The 19,639-nt window shown below is 34.4% G+C and overlaps 2 protein-coding genes across 2 annotated transcripts; both read left to right on the top strand.

Moving 5' to 3' along the window:
• The first annotated feature begins 684 nt into the window (after positions 1-684).
• LOC125050041 (tubulin beta-1 chain-like) lies at positions 685-9,152 on the top strand. Its single transcript, XM_047649595.1, has 2 exons — positions 685-836; positions 7,541-9,152. Exons 1-2 carry the CDS (start codon positions 780-782, stop codon positions 8,825-8,827), a joined length of 1,344 nt encoding a protein of 447 aa, XP_047505551.1. The 5' UTR covers positions 685-779; the 3' UTR covers positions 8,828-9,152.
• Positions 9,153-15,034: 5,882 nt separating this feature from the next.
• On the top strand, positions 15,035-18,979 carry LOC125050706 (tubulin beta-1 chain). Its single transcript, XM_047650712.1, has 2 exons — positions 15,035-15,193; positions 17,303-18,979. The coding sequence occupies exons 1-2, from the start codon at positions 15,137-15,139 to the stop codon at positions 18,587-18,589; spliced, it is 1,344 nt and encodes a 447-aa protein (XP_047506668.1). The 5' UTR covers positions 15,035-15,136; the 3' UTR covers positions 18,590-18,979.
• The last annotated feature ends 660 nt before the right edge of the window (positions 18,980-19,639 follow it).

Genomic DNA, 19,639 nt, shown 5'->3' on the forward strand with positions numbered 1-19,639 from the left:
GTACCGGTCACCCTAGAGCTGGTGCTTTCCACGCTCAACGAATAAGTATCGCTATACAGCGAGAAAATGCTGCCAGCATTAAAGGAACACTGCCACAAGGACCAAACTTAAAATTTGTTTTAATTTTCTTTTTATTAATTTTAATTATTTTTTGAAATTGAAAATGGTAAATACTGTATATTTGATTGTTGTGTTTAGGTTTTAATAAACGATATAATAAGGCTGTATGTAAATGTAGTATAATTTATTAATATTTTGTCCACTTATGAAAGTACTTATTACATACATGTAGTAGAATTCCCTGAATTGAAAAATATTAGTTGTTTCCGAATAATCGTAGTTAAAAAACGATTATTATATGATATTTTATGACTTATAAAACGCTTTGCAGTTCAACATTCAGGTTCGCGTGCGTGACAACTACCATTTCGTTGCTCCGTTCTAGGTCAACAGTTTCGTGTCCCATTATAAATGCAGGGTGCGTCAGGATCATGATACATTTCTAAAAATATAAAATGTGTTCATACGAAAAGGAACCAACCCTTTAACCGCGGCCTGAAAAGTTTACTTCCATAAATAGCAAACTTGGCTACCAAATTGATGTGAAGTTAGCCGTTGAGATGGCGTCAGCGTTCAACCAATCAGAGCGCGCCATTCGTACGATGCGCGGAGGCGACGCTTGCTTCAAATTCCCCACCGCGCCCGCGATTTGATCAATCTGCTAGTAGTGCTGTGAGAATCGTGTAGTGTTAAGTAATTTATTATTCTAATAAATCAAAATGAGGGAAATCGTGCATCTCCAAGCGGGTCAATGCGGTAACCAGATCGGAGCTAAAGTAAGTAACATTTGATAGAAAAACAGTTATTTTGTTTTAAACATGCTAAGATAACGTAACGGCTAACGGTTTTCTCCACATGTCCATACATGAAAGTCGTATTATACGTAGAAGGGTCGCTGTTTCTCTTTTGTATGGAACGCTTTTGACAGTTGCGCACTAAATTGTATTATTTGATATTTCACGCAACACCCCCTCAATCCGTTTCCCCTAAGGTTGCCACCCTTTATTGTTCTAGTACCTGGCGGCTGGAACTATAATAGAGGTTTATTTACTTAGCTCCGTCTGATAACATAACATTTTTATCATATTTGCAGTTGCATAATCTAAACGTGACCAAAAATTATCACTAAGGTGCAGAAACATTAAACTAAATTGTTCTTAAATTTGCGTAACTTTAATGCAGTAACATATTAGACATTCCTAATATTTATAATATACCTACCAGCAATATATTAGTGTAGATATATTTACGAAAATGCCAAATAAGGCAACTCGAACGAATGAAATATTATTTGTCATACAAAAACCGGATATTCAACTCAACATAAAAACTAAGGCCACAAAGATACGTCATCTTTACATAAAATACCGGTTTTACTAGTAGATAAACATAATCGCCATATAATATAAATAAACAGGGAATTTTACTAAATTTAAGTATTTTACTAAGTTTAAGTTACCTTCCAAACCAGTTTGGAATATCTTTAAATTGTTTTGCTACCAGAATCGTCCACTAAATTAACTAAAAATAAACAATAATAATAAGAAATTTTATTTAGGTATAGCCGATTTAATTGAGTACTTATAGGGCAGCGCAAGATCTTTTTTTGTTTTCATTTGCATGTAGTCATTTACATTTTTACTTTACTAAATAACTTTTAACTGTTGATCAATGACTCTTACTATGGCTGTGTATTCTAAAGATACGACGAAGACATGGTATCTATAATACTATAACTATTACGAGACATTAAACAGCTACATTCTCTATTATATAAGTACTAAACTTCAGGTGTATCAGGTAGAACCCCGCAGGCAAAGTATCCAAAATATGTGAATAAAAAAAGGTCCCGCAGCACAAGCGTCGAGACTAGGAATTTAAAAAAAACTTGTTGGCGTCATAATTCTCTCACACATCACGAGATTTTGATTTAAGTTTTTGATAATGTTATTTATGGAATCATATTTTATTGTAACAAAAATGGTTCAATGAGTAAAACGCGTCTATCTAAAGACATTTTGTTATCCTATTAGGTTTTTAACGAACTCTTAAAATGTATACCATCAGAATCAGTCATGTTCAGAAATTTTGAGCCTTCAGCAGCAATTTCTCTTTAACTAAACGCCAATTGATCGATTTTACCGATTAATCAATAACCGAACAATCGATTACAATAACGGGGGCATTTGTTGGCCAGTTGTTTTAATTTCCGTTAACAACGACAGGAAAATAACAATGCAATAAATCGTTTATCCTAAATAATATGACATTAGATATTTAGATGTAACTTACCGTGACCTTATTTTTGCTTAGTCACGCATTCTTGGGTTCGATTATTCGGTAAAAAAATTGGGTTCCCTTAAAGATAAATCTTATACACACCTACCCACACGTTGATTTGAAAGCTTAAGATCTTAAAATGTAGTTCCAAGAATATGTATATATATATACGATGTTAATTGGGTCAAAAGAGTTCTTTAGGCGGGAATAAATTAGGAAGACGAGAAATCCACAAAAAAACTGCAGGAAGACGCCAATAGAACAAAGTTTAACTCTTATGTGATTCAAATTATGCCAGCATTTCCGGATAGCCACTTAGGGTGACATGTCTTAGCAGTCTTTAAGAGAAAGTGTCTTTAAATACTTGTAGGGCACGCAGCAGGTGCCAGGAGTACTTCATACTATTCTTTTGGTTTACCCTCTGTTTCGTAAAGACAAAGCTTAAAGTAATGATCCTCACAAACTTCTCAAAAGGCGAGTTTCGCTTAGCATAGTTACAGTAAGATTAGCGATAGTACATCTCAATTATCTACAACGGTGTTAATTAATGTAAATAGGCCATAATTACCGACTTTCTTTAAACTGGTGAAAACAATTGTCTATGCACACAATACTAATTTTATGCATCTCTAGATTTTATCTTTGGAAATCGATTGTGAAGTTCGGTGTTTACCTAGAGAAGATGAGAACTAAGTTAAATAACAATTTATGTTAAAATACTAGCTACCCCCGCGAACTTAGTTTCGCCTTAATCTTTTTACTTAGCCTACGAAAAAGAAAACTGGTTTTTAAGTTTTCTTCTACCTTAGAGCTCAAGGAATAAATAAAAAGGTACTCGAATTGGTCCACCATCTTCGAGCTTTGCGCTTAGCAAAAAATTTTGCGATTCATTTTTATTTATATATAAGAGATTTTGTATAAAAAGCTATTGCATATCGTACGATCCCTATTTTTCAAGTTTTCTTTACTTAAAAAATAATCAGTAATAAATATTTTAAAATTGTCAAAGTAAAATTCAAATGAGTTCAATTTCAAAATAAAATGTAATCTAGACTATAAACAAAAATGTAATCTCGTGTCAGATTGTATACAAAATCCTTTCAAACGGCTCGGAATGATTTCTATAAATTTTTATGTTGACGTAGGTCGTAAAGTTTTTTAACGTAAGGTGAAATTATAATTTTATAAAAATATAATTTTCGCCCCTACTAGTTTCGATTGTATTCCACATAAGAAACAAAAAACTATACGTTTCAACTAGTTTTATGTTTAGAAATCACAACGGGATAATATAGAATGACGTAATCCTAACCAGAAGTACTGCAGTTTTATCGAACGCATTCCATCGCCATGAGGCAATCCATTACTCGGAGATCAAATAGGTACAGATGCTCTCTTGACACAACTCACCTTTAAAGTCTATATTTATCTGCAATATCAGATTAGTAGACTAGGATACATCTTCATCCGTTGCATATCAATAACCTACTTTTCTCAACCAACGTTCATTGCTATACATACAATGTACATATAGTAAATTTAGTGTACCTTCGGTCATATGATACAAACGCGAGCTATGAAAATAGTAGTTTTTGACAAACGTGAGCCGAAAGACTTGTTATTGAAGTTCTGGAATTTAACTCTAGTATAGTTCTTTCTAGTCGAGTACGATGACTAATGAACTATGTAAATGTTAATTAAAATTGTAGGTTGCAACTAAAATTACACTATCTTTTGTAAAAGTAATTACTTTTATCTTTAACCTTAATTTAACCGTTTTTACTTGAGTTTGTTTTACCGTTTATCGAATTTTTGAATAAGTAGAAAAGACCGAATGAGAAATTGGGTAGACAAAGAAGACAAAGATTCTTTTTGCATTTATTGTTTATAATGGAAAATACAATAAAAACGAATGGCAATTCATTTGACCTGTACCTCATATATTTCGTAATCGCCTCGTACTGAGAGATAATATCAAGTAGATGAGAGAAATAATACCAAATGGTTTTTGTTTTTATATAAAAATGAGTTTATTTATAACGATTACGTAAGATTTGAGAACCCTTTTAAGTATAAAATACCTGTCTCAGCTTCTAAATAAGAAACTTAATATTTAATTCCATTACATTGTTAATATTTTTTTAAATGTCTACAATAACTTTACATTAGTAAAGAATACCTGGTTAATTGCAAAAAGGTTGTTAAAAGTTAATGTCTGTTTTCGAAATATACAAAATTTTAAATAGTATACACATCGTAGGCAAATTTTATCATTGAAATTAGGTTTTCAATATTTCTTAATCAGCTGGAATCAATATCAACTCTTAAATAAATAAATAAATAAGAATATATAGTTATTTTGGCATTCCAATGAATCATTAGAAATTCATCCAATTGCTTACGAACAACCTGTGTCAACAATTTTATCACGTCTGACTAACAATTTGTCCTTGAAAATGTATTTTGTTAAATTACCTACAAGAGTTACTTGTTGAAATTTGCTAAGCATATGAATAATATTTTAATGATGACTCCGTAGAAAAACGAAATCAATCTTATAACTAAAGTACTATTGCGTGATTTTGTGATGTACTCTAAAAGTAATAAATTAAAAATATATATATTAAGTTTGTTATGGAAGAACTGGTAACCCTGACACATGTATTTTTTACTTAAAAGGGTTTCCAAATTTCACAATAGAAACATTTTTTATAAAGGAACTTCCATTCCTTAAGCTGGAGCGATTAAATTGAATCCGAAGTATTTATTAAATATAAATCACATTTAATTTGTTTCTATCAAAAGCACGGATGCGTGAGCGCTTACAGAATAATATTATTTTCCGTCGCCTCTTTACTAATTAGTTAATTATTTACGGCGGATTTTAGTGAATTTTACAGATCCAGAAATTACTGACGCATTTTAATATCAATGTAAATTCCACGCCGCTCAGACAATGCGTGTGTGTGCGTGAGAATCCGGTGACACGCACAATTTCCTTACATGATTATACTAGACAATAGTGTTGCAAACATTTTACACACTGATGAGCACGTCCCAGTTAATATTTCAGCATTTTATCTTATCATGCAGATTAACACCGGGCAACGAACCAGGGGTCGTTGCCCGACGGCGTATAAATAGCTTCGTACCATGGCGCACTTTCTAACCACTTGAACATGAATAAGTTATTGTGTAAGATTAAAATGCATATAGGAAATCGTATAGGCTATATATCTCTTGAATTAGGTTTAGACGATAGGTAATATAACTGTGAAAACATTGTATAGTTTATAAAAAAACAAGGTAGGATATAAATATGATATTATACGAACGGAACTTGGTAATTAGAGCTTATAATCTCTAAATCTCTCACATATGAATGTGTTTTAAAATACTTTAGAATATAGAGATAGGTAGGAGAGAAAAAGTGCGCGAGAGATAGCGTTACCGAAATAAATATTGGAAGAAAAAAAGAGGGGAAATTGATGTATGTTATCAATTTTTCCTTTGAAATACCTGAAATGTGTTGTGAACTAAACAGACGAGAAATGTAACAAAAAATTAACCAATCTTCTTTTATAATTTGGAAGTGTATGAAGTTTTGTTAAAAACCTCGCTCGATCACATAATATATTCATAATATATGATATCATATTACAAAACACTCCTCACTGAATTAATAAAGTAGCAAAAAGCTAATAAAAGTGAGGTTTTTGCTCTTTAACGTTGATTAATGCGTTATTGATCTTGATCATAATTCAAATATTCAGAAATTCACGTGCAAAGTAAAAGTATGTTACTTGATATCCGATTCCAACCATAGAAATAATTATTTAATGTTGTGGCGCAGTTAGATTTTTTATAAATAAATAAATGAAACAGCCACGAATATAGAAAAACATTAAATTTTTATGGATAGCTGGTAAATGTAATAAAAAATTAAAATATTCTGTCACCCATTGAAACCACAGAATTCACTATTTGGTCTCCACTAATACTAAACAAAAACAATAGATTTTTCTCTATTAGCACATAGTAGTATAGATTATAAAGCTATCCGTAATCTGTGGCCCAGCTATTAAAATACGAGAACCCTTTTACGACTTTTCTATCTGTCATGTCGTGTTAAACAATGAACAGAGCGGGATTTTCTCCAACAAGCACATTGTTCCGTTCACACGGCATTTCTAACTTTCATCTCATCTCTTATTACATTACCTTTCACTTTTAATAAAGCATTATTCAAAGCTTTTACTACCTTCACATAAAAGTTCACTTCAGGCCTCCAATGGTATTAAAAAACTAGAAAAATATCTCACTATAATCTCTGGTAAGATTAATCATAACTTCAGCTTTCACTCCTATAACAATCGAGTCCGCTAATCAATTGTGAGCATGACGGCTGTTAATCACGCGAAACAGATAATTAATAAAAATGTCTAGAAACTATCTCATTCTATTTTATTAAATTTAACCGTGATTCTCGCTTAGTTATTGACTATTTCAAATTGATTACTAATCGTTCTAAAGAACCCTGAACAAGCGCCATATTAGTCATTTTCTCTTATACGGTCGGCTGATGTTGTTTGCCTTACACATACTTACGCCTACAAGCCAAAGGATGACATCATGCACCGTCTTACTGAATAATAAACCGATTGGTCGCTAGGCACTTAAGTTAACCTTACTTGCATAAAGCCTTTTTCATTATGAAAAAGTATCAACCATTACACAAGCAATCGACCATATGGCGATTAAGGCAATCAGGATTTTTAAGGAGAATCGAAAAGTGACATTCGAATGGTAATTTTAAAAGGACCGGTACAATACGTTCTCTACATATATGGTGAGATAAACTGAATATGGACGAAGTGTAGGCGTGACCAGTCGCCAAGGCAGCGTACCTCAATAGCTTATGAACGTCTTACGTAATTCTTTGTACTGAAATTATGCATCCCGTCGGCCGTCGGATGGTTCATTGAGCTTTATTGTTCTCGGCAATCTCAGTCGTAAACGAGATCTAAATAGCATTCGAGTACAAATCATAAAATGAAACTCCTCGGAATTCTACAATCGTATTAACCGGTTTGAAAGTAGTCCGTACATTTACAATCTAAGTGCTTTCAAGTAGATGCTTTTCGAAAGCTTCGACATGAATACAGATTGTGGTAACTAATGAACTCCCTTTCTTTCGCAGTTCTGGGAGATCATCTCTGACGAGCATGGCATTGACCCTGTCGGCGCCTACCACGGTGACTCAGACCTTCAGCTGGAACGCATCAACGTCTACTACAATGAAGCCTCTGGGGGCAAGTACGTGCCCCGCGCCATCCTTGTCGACCTCGAGCCTGGCACCATGGACTCTGTCCGTTCTGGACCTTTTGGACAAATCTTTAGACCTGACAACTTTGTTTTTGGACAGTCTGGTGCAGGAAACAACTGGGCCAAGGGACATTACACAGAGGGCGCCGAGCTAGTAGATTCAGTTTTAGATGTAGTACGAAAAGAAGCAGAATCTTGTGATTGTCTTCAAGGTTTCCAACTGACACACTCCCTCGGTGGTGGTACCGGCTCTGGTATGGGAACCCTCCTTATCTCCAAAATCAGAGAAGAATACCCTGACAGAATCATGAACACATACTCAGTTGTACCTTCGCCCAAAGTATCAGACACAGTAGTTGAACCATACAACGCGACTCTCTCAGTTCACCAGCTCGTAGAAAACACAGACGAAACATACTGTATTGACAACGAGGCCCTATACGATATCTGCTTCCGCACACTTAAATTGTCAACACCCACCTATGGTGATCTCAACCACTTAGTGTCCCTCACAATGTCCGGTGTCACAACTTGCCTTAGGTTCCCCGGTCAGTTGAACGCTGACCTCCGTAAATTGGCTGTCAACATGGTACCATTCCCACGTCTTCACTTCTTCATGCCTGGTTTCGCTCCCCTCACATCTCGTGGCAGCAGACAATACCGAGCACTTACCGTACCAGAACTGACACAGCAAATGTTTGATGCCAAGAACATGATGGCTGCCTGCGACCCACGTCATGGCCGTTACCTCACCGTCGCCGCTATTTTCCGTGGTCGCATGTCCATGAAGGAGGTTGACGAGCAAATGCTCAACATTCAGAACAAGAACTCATCCTACTTCGTAGAATGGATCCCCAACAACGTGAAGACTGCCGTCTGTGACATCCCACCACGTGGTCTTAAGATGGCCGCCACCTTCATCGGTAACTCCACCGCCATTCAAGAGCTGTTCAAGCGTATCTCTGAGCAGTTCACCGCTATGTTCAGACGTAAGGCTTTCTTGCATTGGTACACTGGTGAGGGTATGGACGAGATGGAGTTCACTGAGGCCGAGAGCAACATGAACGACTTGGTCTCAGAGTACCAACAGTACCAGGAGGCCACCGCCGACGAGGACGCCGAGTTCGACGAGGAACAAGAGCAGGAGCTCGAAGACCACTAGACTGTCAGTTGCTAAGCAACCGCGACTAAATTAAATGCCATTATCCGTTACATTAAGTAACATTAATGATTCCTATACAATGTAATTTGAAAAGACCCGCTTTCTAACTTTTAACAAAACGCACGAGTTTAACATACGTTTTGACATGAAAGCATTTTGTATTGATTAATACATTCCTTGTGATTCCGATTTTCAGTGGGGCTTAAAATGTCTGCGCCCCCTTCAATGTATGGACTAAACGGTTGGCTTCCATTTTGGAAGTTTTTGAAAATGTTATATTTGTGTTCAAGAATAATTTAATGTATATAATAAAGATTTTTATTTATTTTATTTTTTATTTCTATACTTACGCATTTTATAACCCTTGATAAATAAATAACAAATAAGTAAATATAAACAGAATTCTTATCTGTAGATATGAGTTACGGAAAACAACGCATTATCATGTGAAGTTTAACACTTGTTATCGATTGAAACAGCTGATATAGTATTTCTATAAATTATTCCCTACGTAATGTACTTTTGTATCTATTTGACCTACGTTAAAAGAATATATATATAATAAATAGAGTCTCTGGTACACAATTTCTTGTCGTTCATAGCTATTGACAATTGACATATAATAAATTTTGACAGAAAACAGATCCAATTAGTTATAGTTCTCACTTCTCGCTTCTATATAAAACTAGGACAATCAAAGTATTTAGTTAGTACTAAGGACTTCAAGGCGCAAAATGCAATACGTATACAATAAGAAACATACACTTGAAACAACAATAGGTTACGGATATAGACGTTTTATTCAAGATCTTTTACAATGCAAAATCTTATGTCATGAATATTTATACTAGTACATTAAGTTTCTACTTGTAGATTATGAGTTAAACAGACTACTAAACTTATTTATTTATACAAACAAAAGTAGAAATACGGGCAAAAAATATTGGACAACGCCCAACTTATAGCTTCGATCTCTTCGCTTGCAACTTCCCTTGCATTTTTGGATGAAAACAGGTTTAAGTATATATTTCCCTTTAAAGCATTTTATATAGATGGTAGTATAATTCAAACTCTGCGAATATAACAAAATAAACACTACTTATCCAGAGCTTGATATATTCGGCAGTAAATGAATAATTATAGCGTATTTCTGTTACCTAATCCGCCAAAGCAAAAAATCAATAGTAAAAACTAAAATTATTTTTTTAGTAAAATTATTATTCACCATAATTGTCATGTATTTTAGAATAGATGCTAGCTTGTGTTATGGTTGCAGCTCCTTACAAACATTGTGTAAAAAAAAAACTTGGCGATTAAAAAGAGTGGCGGAGAGTTTATTGCCAGTTCTTCTCTTCCGTTCAACGCCCTTGTTTTGAGAACTGGCAGTAAATGTAAAATTAGAAGCATTTAATATGTATTTTACCATTATTGTTACCTGCGAATAAATTATTTTGATTTGATTTGTAACATACTGTAGAAAATGCATTAGGTATATGGTGAAGTTCAATAAATAATATAACATTAAACAAAATTTCTCATAGATCGTAATGAGATAACTTTCCTAATTAGTAGGTAATCTAGTCATTACATTGTTAAAGCTGTATCTCCAAATACAATGGCAAAATATTATTTTAGTCCGTAATTATAGGTAGATTAATTCTGGAACGTTCTACATACAACTTACAAGTTTCTAAATTACATTAACATAATGCACCAAACATCTTTTTAAAATGTGCCGTTAAAGCGTCCCGTCGAACAAATATTTGGCCGAATAAATTTCAGAAATTCGTTAATGTGTTACTTTAGTCGTGGCTGTACAATCCTAGGTCATAGAACCAGTTAGATTAATTGTAATTTAATTAAACCAGCACAGTATTGACATCATTCACCTTGCGTATAAATAGAAGTGCACTAACCAATATACAAAGGCCTCTATTTCATGTCATTAAACACAAATTGGCACTTATCTAGCTAGCCGCCGTCAGTAGCTTTGTTTGTTGAATATTCCAAAAATGCTATCATCATTTTATGAGAGTGATGATTCTGTGTACAATGTACATGCGGTGTGCCCATGATTAGAATTAACCAAAAAATACTCAAAATATATGCGTTGAATTGTGTTCCTTTGAAGTAAATAAAACATTTAAAAATCAAGTTTAAAAAGGAATCTTTCTACTTTATTTTTTCGTTCTAATTGTTTGTACTTTTGCTCGGCATTTTTTAATCCGTTTTCAACAAACAATTAGATTTAATAATTTCATTTTATGTATACAGTAAGCGGTGTGAGGGGTCAATGTAAATTGGTCGCGATAATACTGATGTCATACCTAAAAGTTAACACTTATGTCATAACAAGTTTTGGTTATAGTAAACAATATTAGGTAATTTAAAAATGACACACGTTTTGTTTGTAATTAAAAAACGATAGGATAAGACTGCCGTAAAAAACACACACACACAACCAATCCTGAGCCCCATTCTTGGCTGACAAATAAAATGTTGATAAAAGGTATTGGAGAGCCGTGTTGGCCTAGTGGCTTCAGCGTGCGACTATCATTCCTGAGATCGCAGGTTCGATCCCCGGCTGTGCACCAATCGACTTTCTTTATATGTGCACAATTAACATTCACTCGAACGGTGAAGGAAACCGACATGCTTTAGACCCAAAAAGATGATGGCGTGTGTACAGGAGGCTGATCACCTACTTGCCTAGATTGACAAATGATCATGAAAAAGACAGAAATCTGAGGCCCAAACCTAAAAAGGTTGTTCCGCCACTGATTTATTTACGGCATAAACAAAATGGAATAAAATAATTATGTAACGTTACAGTCAGTGCGAATCACCGAGAATTTAATTATGCGGAAAATTAAAAATGTATGTTTAATGTACATTATCATAAAACCAAGATAAGATAATCAATGCAACTGCACCTTTGAAGGTTAATTTATAATGGCCAGATAACACTTTATACGTTAATTAAACAATAATAGACTCAATTTAATTATTACATTTATCACGGGTTCTATTCCCGTAGCCAAAATCAAATTAAAAGCCAGAGCTTAGCTTCTTAGGTAAGTACGTATTATAAATATTTGTTAATTTTATTATTTTTATATAATATTTAGTTAATTTTATTCAACAAGAAATCATTGAAGCCAATTACACTTGAAGGAGAATTTAGTAATAAATAAACTCAGTAAGCATGTTTAGATTTTAATTAAAGCAAGTGATTTTATGTTTGTGTATAAGTTGCTTTGGATGCTGTATCGCAAAACCTTTCGTTATCTCTTTGTGTAACAAACAAAACAGTCATTATTTGGAGTTTGCTTTAAAAAAGTTTCCACCATACAGCATCTTACAAAACCCTATATTCTCAGCATTGCTGGATATTTTATTACTACAACCATAGAGGTCAGTCCATAGAATACAAAAAAGATACAGACTAAATGGAAAACTAAAATTTAAATTTCGATTAGAATTTGTGTCATAAATGGGACAAACAATGCTTTATGTATTAAATAATAAACAGACGAGTGAAAACTCATTACAGAATGGTTCGATCTTACCATTCTATCTCAATAATATACGAGTTTGAAAATGATCAAAAGTATTGCGGATTATTATAAAAACTGTATGTACCATTGTTACCACCGTGGCTACCATTTTTGAGATTGGAATAAAAATCGTAACCATGGTAACAAACAATTTTATCTTTATTTTAACGTTAATTATTACGTTTGTTTGAGATTAGCTTGTCACGTGACCATTTCCATACAAATTCGATGTCTATGGCCACAAGTTACTTTGTAAGTTGTTCTTCCCAGGGAGCCGAGTAGATTAATTCATAGCTGTTTATTATAATACATTTTTGTTGTTAAGCAAAATGATTGATGTTTTGAGAAAGTTCACTTAGTCATCGATTTGCGAAATCGTGTTTATTATAATTTGTATAAACACCAACATACAGTAGGCGACGTTTTGTTTTGTACGCGTACATTGCTTCTTAACACTCTTGTCACATGTGAAAAAATATATAATAAACTATCGGGAAATAAACACTGGGCCAGAATAAATTGATATGATAACTGGATAAAAAGGATAATTAAAATTATTATAATTGACTCAGTAATGAGTATTAGTGTGAATTTATAATAGTATAAATAATATAATTTATGTTTGTATACATAAATAAATTATCGATGTATCAAATCTCTAAAATGAAATTATTATCAACTTTCATAAGATTCCTAAATCATTTATTAAAAAATTAAAACGAAATATGTATACGTAAAATGAAATTAAATAAAAAAAATTGTTTTTAGTTTAAAAAATTGTTAATAATAAAGTTCAGTAGTTTTTCTTTTAAAAAATAAAGAAGTAAAATTTGATTTTAATACCTACTGGTCACATAACATGAATGTGTGCGAAATAATACTTTTTTAATCGAGCCAATAACAAATCTTAACTTTACTCGAATAATTTTCTTAAAACTATAATAATCAATGTTGTTACTGTTTTTGTTAGCGTCAATGTAATGCGCGTGAAACGTTTCTGTCACCAGACAGATGAAAACAAGATGGCGTCATTGGAGGTGCGGTGAAATCGACCAGATGGTCGCAAAGAACATGAGATAGCCTTATACGTAATTGATTTTAAATTTTGCAACTCCCGTTACGATTTACAACGGAATTTGGGATGGTACGAAATACAATGACCATCGCTTAACTTTTTATGGGTAGGTACATACACGCAGAGTGCAGTATTAAAAGAGCAAAAACTGTTTAATAAGCCATTGGAAGTGCCTTTCCTCTTGCCAGAATACTTATTCCCACTAGTCCTACTACTATCGTCCCATAAAGCACTTAAGAAGTAACAACCTAACAGCAATGACAATGAAAGTACTTTTAGATAAGGTACCTACTTGTTTTTGTTAATAGGTATGTACCAATAGTTACAATGTTCGAAAGTATTAAAAACTTATTAAAAGATAGATATCATCGGTATATATTTGGGAGGTAGAGGTATATAATTGGGAGTCTAAAGTTTTTACAATATAGACTCAAGGACTTCAGGCTTAGTGCTATTTGATTACATTTTTAACATGTTAATCACGAATAGGATCATCACGATCATGGTTTTCCTCCCTAGTCCCTAGTCCATACTCCTAACTCCATAGATGAAAAATATGGCGATTTGCGAATGGGTACGGAGGGGTACGAGGTAAGGGGGTGACCTGTGTCTGCCGGCCGGCCGGCGACCGGCATGGTGTGCCAACTTAACGCAACAACACACCTGCGAACAAAATCATCCAATAATATCAATATATTAATAGATCTCTAAGTTTTCAGTAAGTATTTGATTACCCTTAGCCTAATAGTTAAATGAATATGTAAAGTATTTTAAATATGGGCTGTGGTATTTGGTAAAATGGAGATAAGAGAAGTAAATCGATCTTTTTTTGGTATGTTGGTACAACTGTTTGCTGCGACGCAGGCGGAAATCGGTCAATGTATAGACGTGGGATAGTTAAGTATCGATATCGATAACAAATTATATTTTGAACACCTACTTGTTTCTTGAACAATGTTCAATTAGGGCAAAACTTATTGTGTACCAGGATTATTGCCCTTCGAGTGGTGATAATAACTCCTATTCTGTATATTATATTAAAGTACGATTCATAGCTTTTTATAATTAAAAAAAATTACTTTTAAATATGAGTATGTAGATCTAATAGTTAAATTTAGTAATTTATATAAAAACATAAAATATATGTTATACTCTATTATTATAATAAAGATTATAAGTGGATTAGTGAAGTATTAAATCATTAAAGGTAGTATGTGACATGTATGCCGGATGCTTATTTCTCTTGTAAAATTAAAGTTTTAGTTTACAACATATATATTCTATTTAAAACCAAGTCAATATTGGAAAAATCATTTATTTTAAACTATTGTCATATCATATATTTTATTAAGTGAAAATGTAATATGACTCGATATCGTTTTTGGTTTACGCGAGTACTACACATTATAATAACATAATTAATACCTAAATTCCATGAATTTTACAGTAATATTCAGCTTATTTAAATCAGAAGTAACACAAGGAAGATGACGCATTGCGACAAATCTTATCGATATTTAAGTGCGCAGCAGACAGCACTATTCTATAGGCTGCTTTCGTGGATCGCACGAAACGGAACGTTCAACATTATTCTTCAAGCACACACCAAAGTACGTGGTGCGCGCGGAGCAGATTTTTAGTGTTATAAGTAACTGATAGTTCACAAATTTCATAAATATGAGGGAGATCGTGCATATTCAAGCTGGTCAGTGCGGTAACCAAATCGGTGCTAAGGTAAGCTTTCTTTCTAAATTTTGAATATGGAATGTCTGAGGATGCGGCCGGCATTTTGTGACGCCATGGCTCTATATCTTTTGATTTTGGAAGCAGATAGTTATTTTATATTTGCGTTTAATTTGTAATCTGAAATAAATTAATATTTTGTGTAAGATTCATGTTTTAGTCATATAGTTAGTAGCATGAATACTCGTCATGACTTTTTTGACATTACTTACACCACACCTAGTTTCTATTGATATTAATTCAAGTCGCAACCACGTGTTATATTGCTATTTGTCGGTTTCGTAGCCAAAGATTTATATATCCCCTGGATCCTACATACCTAAGCAATAATATTTGAAATATACGCTTCAACATCTACAAATAATTAACATAATATACATTAATCTATATAATGCATCTACCAGTTCTTTTGACAAAAATTGCATTTGCATAATATAAGGTACTTATTAACCACTCTGCAGCTGTTAGTTTTAGCCGTTAAAAAAACCGTTAAATAATAATATGACAGCCGTTACGACCCAAGGTTAGCGTCCTGATAAAGGGCGACGAATCACAACCCAAGTTAGACGATTAAAAATTTTAAGCGTCTTTGTACTGCTTTTAGGCTTGTGATCGAATAGAATATTGAAAAAAGGGATTTCATCGCATTAATGGAGGCCTAGGATTATTATTTCGCTGATAGTTAATAATGTTTTTAATTCAATTTTATGTGTTGTTTACCTACACGTTCCCAATTTTCAATTCTCGATAAAACTAAAGAATTTTTGGGCATTCCTTTCCTCCAAAACTAGTAGAATCATCGGCAAAAATCGATTTAAGAAGAGTGTCCCGGAAGTATGCGCATGCTCGTTCGTTCACCCTATATAGTTTAAAATAACTCTAAAGTAGGTGTTTATGAAAGCTTTTCATCTTGCACTGGCAGTGAAGCTCCATTAGTTCCGGGTCTTACGAAATTTGTATTTTTAGACGACTGTCAGCAGAGTACAACAACAAAAAAAGGCATATGTATAATATAAGTTCTTTCATTTCATCATTTGTATCCATGCTAAACTAAACAAAAAAAAGTTGTAGTTTAGTTTTAATAAAATATTCCTTGCACAACAAATATAATAGATTATCCCATTTATGTTTCAAATCATAATAATTGTCCATGTCTTACAGGGAAAAAGTGGAAATCATACTATCATAAGTAAGGGATTTATTTCAATTATCAATAGAATCAAATGAATTTTTTAGCTGTCAGACTGGAATTAATATTTGGTACCAATGTTTGAATTTTTTTTTAAACTGGTATGCAGTACTTTGATTGAATCAAAATTATTTTGATTAAATCTGCTCACGATTGAGTTGCGTCCGACGTACGTCAATTCATCATACATTAAGGTTTTCCATTTGAGCCAGTAGTTAATTTAAATGACTATTCTATTGTGGTCAGTTATATTATTTAATTGTAAAAAAATAATAAATGTTTCGAATGATTATGTGTCTTTATATCAAAGTAAATAATATTTAATATTCTATTTACAAAACAATATTTGAAAGTGTTAAATATAAACATTATAATGTAAGTAGTGAGAACTGCTTTTAAATAATTAAATATGTATAAGATAATAATCAGATATCATCTATATTCTGACACATTTATTACTTTAATCTTTAAATCATGATTAAATGGTTGAATCAGGTTTCTAAGAAGTAATAAGCGATGTTGGTATTAATAATGAATGAGTAACCAATGCCTTTTTGGCAAAGCCAATCAACTTGTCTCTTTAGGTAGCTTAACTTAAATGGCAACATTTCATTGGTATTCAAAGCAAGAACCATTTTGAGATAGTCATGTTGCCTTGTTATAAAGTTTAGGCTTACCAATCTCTTATACTATTATTAACAAATATGTACATATAAATATATTACTAATAAATGTTAAACAAAAAAGAAAAATGAAATATTTAAATGGCCAACCTCTTAAGATAGCCACACAAAGCATTTGTTTAGCAAGCGGTCCCCTTGGCGACTGTGAGTCACCGTGTCTCATCACGCCGCCCCTTCGTAATAATTCTTTAGTAAGTTAATTAATCTTATTTTATTTCTCTGTTACAGTTCTGGGAGATTATCTCTGATGAACACGGCATCGACCCCACTGGTGCCTACCATGGAGACTCCGACTTGCAACTAGAACGCATCAATGTCTATTACAATGAAGCTTCTGGGGGCAAGTATGTGCCCCGCGCCATCCTTGTCGACCTCGAGCCTGGCACCATGGACTCTGTCCGTTCTGGACCTTTTGGACAAATCTTTAGACCTGACAACTTTGTTTTTGGACAGTCTGGTGCAGGAAACAACTGGGCCAAGGGACATTACACAGAGGGCGCCGAGCTCGTAGATTCAGTTTTAGATGTAGTACGAAAAGAAGCAGAATCTTGTGATTGTCTCCAAGGTTTCCAACTCACACACTCCCTCGGTGGTGGTACCGGCTCTGGCATGGGTACCCTACTTATCTCCAAAATCAGAGAAGAATACCCTGACAGAATCATGAACACATACTCAGTAGTACCATCACCTAAAGTATCAGATACAGTAGTAGAACCTTACAATGCCACATTATCAGTCCACCAACTTGTAGAAAACACAGATGAGACCTACTGTATTGACAACGAAGCTCTCTATGACATCTGCTTCCGCACGCTTAAACTTTCAACACCCACGTACGGCGACCTCAACCACCTCGTGTCGCTCACAATGTCCGGTGTTACCACTTGCTTGCGGTTCCCAGGTCAGCTGAATGCGGATCTCCGCAAGCTGGCTGTGAACATGGTTCCCTTCCCTCGTCTCCACTTCTTCATGCCTGGCTTTGCACCACTCACGTCACGCGGCAGCCAGCAATACAGAGCCCTCACCGTACCCGAGCTGACCCAACAGATGTTCGATGCCAAGAACATGATGGCCGCCTGCGACCCACGACATGGCCGCTACCTCACGGTCGCCGCCATCTTCCGTGGCCGCATGTCCATGAAGGAGGTTGACGAGCAAATGCTTAACATTCAGAACAAGAACTCGTCCTACTTCGTAGAATGGATCCCCAACAACGTGAAGACTGCCGTCTGTGACATCCCACCACGTGGTCTCAAGATGGCCGCCACCTTCATCGGTAACTCCACCGCCATTCAGGAGCTGTTCAAGCGTATCTCGGAGCAGTTCACCGCTATGTTCAGACGTAAGGCTTTCTTGCATTGGTACACTGGCGAGGGTATGGACGAGATGGAGTTCACTGAGGCCGAGAGCAACATGAACGACTTGGTCTCCGAGTACCAACAGTACCAGGAAGCCACCGCCGACGAGGACGCCGAGTTCGACGAGGAACAAGAGCAGGAGATCGAGGAGAACTAAACCAAACCCCATTCTAACTCACCACCCTGTTTAACGTTCTTAATCAGTTGCATGCTTTAGGTTTTGTATATGTTGATAAATATGTTGATAGCATAACATTCCCAGCGCATGGGAGGGCGCTCATCATGTTTATAGCGGACTATAATCTACTGGTGACGCCCCCTCTCGGACCGGTGCTCACTCTAAAGTTGACACAAAAGTAAGATCTTTTGTTTGATAAGGCTGAACTTTGATTTAATTTCTAAGTTAATTTTTTTATCTTTGTAACCAGTGTGATTGAGTTTATGTTGGCTTTTTGTAAATGAAAGTTTAATATTGTCGTACAAGTTTTCGATATTGATCAATATTTTTAATTGTTCCAACTGGTGATTAATAAATTACATCATTTTACTCATTTGTTTTATTTATGCCCTCTACATATAACTTCATTCGATATAATCTTCTCTTCTAAAAAATAAAATTTTACGAGTGATTTTCATTGGGAAGTATCCTAAATGAAGAAACACAATGAAGAGATCTTATAAATTACGAAAAAATGGACCACTAACGCCTGATGAACTGACGCTACCACGTACAAACTCGAATTGCTTGTTGCAGACATTTTCTCTCAGGCCCTGTTCTATAAAATAGCAATTACTTCGGAAGCATAATAACTACTTGGGTCTAATAATAATTAAGGGAATCCGCACGGCAGGGGCGGGGCTTTCACCTCACGTCTAAGAATTAAGATTCAAATACCTTCGTTAAATATTTATCTTTCCGTTATTCAAGGAAGCAATACCGTGTGCCGAATGCAAATGTAATTGCAACATTTTGCATACTACGTACTTCGCCTCTACTTAGTCACTTTCGTAACCATATATTATATTAATATTTGTCCGTGAAGACTAATCTTAATGACATGACAAAGGCAACAGATTTCTATAAAACTAAATTAAGTTAAAAAGTAATCAGTATCGGCAGTACTACAGAACCTTAAGCCGGGTCCACATTTGTAGCATTTCGGTGTATCGTATCTCCGTTGCGTGGCTTCGGCGCGTATCATGATCG

Source organism: Pieris napi, chromosome 6, assembly GCF_905475465.1.
Source record: "Pieris napi chromosome 6, ilPieNapi1.2, whole genome shotgun sequence".
In the NCBI taxonomy this organism is placed as follows: Eukaryota; Metazoa; Arthropoda; class Insecta; order Lepidoptera; family Pieridae; genus Pieris; species Pieris napi.

Bases quoted from the DNA above. Each gene is read 5' to 3' on its own strand.
- LOC125050041 (XM_047649595.1), top strand. From the start codon at position 780: ATGAGGGAAATCGTGCATCTCCAAGCGGGTCAATGCGGTAACCAGATC. The intron at 837-7,540 runs GTAAGTAACATT...TTTCTTTCGCAG, and splicing joins GTAACCAGATCGGAGCTAAA to TTCTGGGAGATCATCTCTGA.
- LOC125050706 (XM_047650712.1), top strand. From the start codon at position 15,137: ATGAGGGAGATCGTGCATATTCAAGCTGGTCAGTGCGGTAACCAAATC. The intron at 15,194-17,302 runs GTAAGCTTTCTT...TCTCTGTTACAG, and splicing joins GTAACCAAATCGGTGCTAAG to TTCTGGGAGATTATCTCTGA.